Raw genomic sequence first — 4789 nt, 5'->3', positions numbered from 1 at the left:
CAAATGGATCCCATCTCAAGTGGATCCGATGTCAAATGATCCGATCTCAAACAAATCCGATATCAAATGTGATCCGATATCAAATGGAAACAAGGTCAAACAATTCGATCACAAATAGAGCCGATCTTTTTTGGACCCGATGTCAACTGGCTTTAATCTCAAAAAGATCCACCATCAAATGGCTTCGTTCATAAAAGGAGCCAATGTCATATGGACTCGATCATAAATGATTTCGATTTCAAATGGACCCAATATCAAATGGATCCGATCACAAATGAATCAGATATCAAATGGATCCGATCTCAAATGGACCGAGCTCAAATTGATCTGTTCGCAAATAGAAGCGGTGTCAAAAGCATCCAGTTTCAAATGGATTCGATCATTAATAGATCTGATGTCAAATAGATCTGATCTCAATTAGATCCGATGTCGATTGGATCATATGTCAAACTGATCCGATCTCAAAAAGGTCAGTTGCCAAATGGATCTGATGTCAAACTGATCCATTCTCAAATGTATCAAATGTCAAATGGGTTTGAACTCAAGTAGGTCTGATCTCAAATAATTGCAATCTCAAATGAATTCGGTTTCATTATAATTTGTTGAGAATTTGGTTGATCGTTCTATGATTATATAGCATGCTCTGATTGTGCGTGTCCTACATTTTTCAGATTAACTCATTAGTGCGAAAAACAACTGCCATCACCCCTTATCTTCGTCTCAACCCTGGCTGGGGCTGATTTGAGGTGGTGGTGGGGGGAGGGGGTAAGCGGACGCTTTATTTAGGGTTTCGACCCCCTGCCGACCCAAAGAGATATCCATTGGCAGACGGACCCTAAATTTTCCAAAAAGTGCCTAAAAACGCTATTTTCGGCCTGTTTTTTCAAATTTTTGCCTGCGGCGCAAAAAAAAAATGATCAGTACAGGGACTTTTTAATAGTTTGGGAGAGCGAAAAATCAGTTTGGCTGACCTAAAAAAAAGTCGACAAAATTTTGGAAAATCCCACCCTCGAAAAATCCTAGATCCGCCCTTGACCCAGGCTGCCAAATTTTTCAAAAGGGTCCCATATTTTTTCTATTTTACGACACCCACTTTTGGTTTAACAACCTCAAAAATTTCCGAAGGCGCGTATTCGTTGCCAAAACTAAAAGTGAAAGGGGAGTGTGCCGAAAATGCCACAATTTTTTTATTAAATTTTTTTTCGAAAAGTGCTCAAAGAGGTCATTATTTGGCCTGTCATATTTTCAAAGTGGTGGACTAAAAAAGTTGACAGAACTTTCCATTTTGTTTTGAAAACGGCTCCCTAAAACTATTTACAACTGTTTAGAAAATTCAACTTCTTCAATTTCTATTTGTCTAAGCGCATTCATTGATGATACCTTGATTCAGGCCGGTGAAATTCTAATTTAACATGCCCTGTCTCGCTTTCTGCGTAATCTTTTCTTTTTCTGGCTCAATATTTAATGTCAAATCGGCAGCTCTGGATCCCAGTATGTTATCCGCATCTGTAACAAAATTGCTTGGTGTCGCCGCTGGAAAAACTCCTGCTCAATGTACTGACTAATTCAAAAATGCGTTTTTTATTCAAATTTTATTATGATTTTTTACAATTTGAAAACTGACACAGACAAAGACATCATCTATGGGCTGCAAAACAGACACTATAAACTACACAAACTTTATCCAAATGTTAAAATCAGAGTCTTTTTCATTCACAATTTGAGCCATCCAGCTTGATTCCGTTCACGACTGTTCAGCCTATTTCCTCCAGAAAAATGGGCCGTAGGGGCAGAGGGCTGCCTCATCCTCAGGCGACAACGGGACTCGGTCGCAGAACTTCTGCCAGTCGCATCTAAATGCGGCATCGATGAAGTCTCCGAACACCTTCCATTCGATCTCCCAGATGTCAATCTCTTCCAGCAGCAACTCCTCGTCTTCTTTCTCTTCGTCGTAGTCGTCTCCTCGTTTGTCGATTGCGCCAGAGAAGTAGTACTCTTCGTCGTAGTCGAATTCACCGCAAGCCTCTCGGAAGGCGTAGAAATCTTGGATCTAGAAACACAATAAGAACACTAAACAACTATTCTCCGTTGGAACCATTCAAGTTTGTTTTCAAGAAGTTCACGAAAAAGAAAACAAAATTCTTAAAAAAAACAATATGATAAATCAATTAGAGCCGCGATATTCTCCCATCAGCTCATGACCGTCCGTATCATGCCCAAAAATGTATCAAAATATGAAAAATATCTTCTTGACTGATATTTATGTTAAGGATAACTTATTCAACTTATTCAACAAACATTCGGCATCTCTCAAATTGGTCCCTCGAATTTATATCCACATGACCTACCAGGTAGAAGAGCTCGACCAACTCGACGATGGGACCCAGCTCCTTCTTCTTCAGACAGACCTCGTCGTCTTTCTTCGGTTTGTCCATCAAATCTTTCTCCGGAACCGTATCTTCAACCATGTCTTTCACATCTCCCATCGTATCAACGACCATTCCAGACCCGGATGAAGGCACAGCGCCTCGTGGTTGTTGTATGTGGTCCCGTCTCGCTTTGTGCACAACGCGGTTCCGCTTCATCACCCGATTGGGGTTGGCTGAAAAAAGTGAAAATGGTAATTGATCTTGTTGGTCTTTCTTGACCAAAAAAATTCAAGGTCGCTATGGTTTTTTCTGGTCCGAAAATTGTTTCAGAAAGCTGATCGGCACATCTATGGTTGATGAAAGGATTTGAAAAAGGAAAAGTTAAGTAGCTAATAGATATTGAGAAATCGGTCCATCATGAATTTTTTGGATATCAACAAAGAAAATTGATTATTCAATTTAAGCTGTATTAGATAGACGAATAGCTTAGAAAATTAATGTCAACTGGATGTCTATTCGAAACATGCTGCTCAATTTAACCCTACAGACTGTTGCTTTGTTTGAATTTAGAGTCCCAATCAACCCTTTCAATCCTTGCTGTGCTTTGATAGTGAATTATTTGGGGGAGAAACATACTAAGGGGCAAAACATGTAATCACACTCGAATGACAAACAAATATTTTTCATAAACTTTAGGTATGGTTTTAGACATCTTAGTAAGAAATAGCTTAACTTACCATCGATAAAAGCGACGGCCAAAGCAAGAAGCGTGACGACTAGAAGAACTCTCATTTTTTTATCAGACTTGATTTGATCAACTGTTGATGAAGAAAGTTTTGGTTCAAAATGATTTTTACCTGTGGCTTGTGCCTCTCAATAACAATGAAGGCGTTTTTATTTGATCACGCTCAAAAGGTTCTTCATATTTAAAGTTGGCCAGCGTCATACTACAATGGAGGCGCTTTTAGAGATCTTAGACGTCAAAGCTCAGAAACAAAAAACGGTTTTAATTTTTATGACTTATATACAAGTTGGTACAATATACTCAAATACGAATTATATTTTGATCTTTGAGATAATAAATGCAAAGTACACTATTTTTCAATACTTTCTTATGATTGCTGTGAGAGCAAAAATGAGCGGCTGGGCCCTGGTTTGAAAACGCACGATAATTTTGTTAACCATCGTCAAAAAATAGTAATCAATTGGTAAAACATGTTGAAGAAATGACTTTAAGAAAGGTTTGCGTTTCAGCTTGAAAAATGAAAATCGAGCGGTCCAGGACCTCCATGCTTATTTCATATACTTTTTCACACATTGAGAATTCAACCAAAAAATAATTGAGAAGAAAGTATTAAAACTAAGAGGCACTCGCAATCTTAAAACCATTAAAACAAAACAATAAAAGTGCCTCTGATAAAGCCACGCACGACGCAGACAAAGTTAAATAATATCATAACCAGCGGTCAAACCAAATAAAAAACATCTTTCGATTCTCGAACCAAAACCATGTTTTTGACAACCAAATTACCGAGCAATTACCGAGCAATTACCGAGCAATTACCGTTGATATATAAAAGTTTGTGTTTTGTAAAGGAAGAAAGAGGAATCAAAACATATATGTATATATTAGGGTATACATATACTACTTTTCAATTTTCAGTACTCACTGTCAAAAATTCGCTAAACCAAGCTGGTGTTGTTGCTTATATATGCCCACATAATTTTTAATTCATGTTAAATTCAGTAGTAGTCGTTAAATTAGATCAAAAAAGGAAGAAACAATTTTTTATGTTAATAGTACAAAAAATGAAAAAATATTTGTGTATATATTTTGTAAAAATTTCCCATATGAAAAGTGACCTTAAAATCATCAATTTTATTTCAATTTATTTCGGAATATTTCCCAATTGAAAGATAACAAAGAAATCATCAATTTTTTGATAGAGATTAGTTCAAACACCGAAAAAATTGAAAAAAAAATTGCTATTTTGCTAGAAACTGCAAAATTTTTAGAAAAAAGTAACGTTGATTTACCAATTTTTTAATTAATTTTTTATTATTAAATATTTTCTGAAAAATAATGAGTTTCACAAAAATTGTTCGAACGTGAAACTAATTCTACATGTAAGCTATCAGTCTGAACGTGTAAAACAAAACGTGGTGTTTTGTTAACTTCTATTCAATTTAAGTGTTTTTTTTTGTAAAAGAAAATTTGGTTTTCGCTAAAATTTTAATCAACATAATTTCAATATGCCTTATAAATAACATATAAATAGTTATTTGTAACAAAAATTTCCAAGCGAATTAAAAACCAAAAAACCTCGACAAGTCGCATGGTTGTTTTTGGGTTCGAAATGAGCAGATGCCAGACGTGATTGATTGTTTGATAAATTCATATTTAAATTTGATAAAAACAA

General features: G+C 36.0%; 1 protein-coding gene across 1 annotated transcript; it reads right to left on the bottom strand.

Moving 5' to 3' along the window:
• Window positions 1-1603: 1603 nt before the first annotated feature.
• LOC134839457 (uncharacterized) lies at window positions 1604-3233 on the bottom strand. The gene is made up of 3 exons (XM_063855009.1): window positions 3107-3233; window positions 2349-2602; window positions 1604-2050 (listed from the first exon to the last, which is right to left on the bottom strand). Exons 1-3 carry the CDS (start codon window positions 3159-3161, stop codon window positions 1760-1762), a joined length of 600 nt encoding a protein of 199 aa, XP_063711079.1. The 5' UTR covers window positions 3162-3233; the 3' UTR covers window positions 1604-1759.
• Between the last annotated feature and the right edge of the window lie 1556 nt (window positions 3234-4789).

Source organism: Symsagittifera roscoffensis, chromosome 2, assembly GCF_963678635.1.
Source record: "Symsagittifera roscoffensis chromosome 2, txSymRosc1.1, whole genome shotgun sequence".
Taxonomy (NCBI): domain Eukaryota; kingdom Metazoa; phylum Xenacoelomorpha; order Acoela; family Convolutidae; genus Symsagittifera; species Symsagittifera roscoffensis.
The sequence above is the reverse complement of the archived record's forward strand: the minus strand, read 5'-3'. Positions and strand labels throughout refer to the sequence as shown.

Bases quoted from the DNA above. Each gene is read 5' to 3' on its own strand.
- LOC134839457 (XM_063855009.1), bottom strand. From the start codon at position 3,161: ATGAGAGTTCTTCTAGTCGTCACGCTTCTTGCTTTGGCCGTCGCTTTT. The intron at 2,603-3,106 runs GTAAGTTAAGCT...CACTTTTTTCAG, and splicing joins GGCCGTCGCTTTTATCGATG to CCAACCCCAATCGGGTGATG. The intron at 2,051-2,348 runs GTAGGTCATGTG...TTGTGTTTCTAG, and splicing joins TGGTCGAGCTCTTCTACCTG to ATCCAAGATTTCTACGCCTT.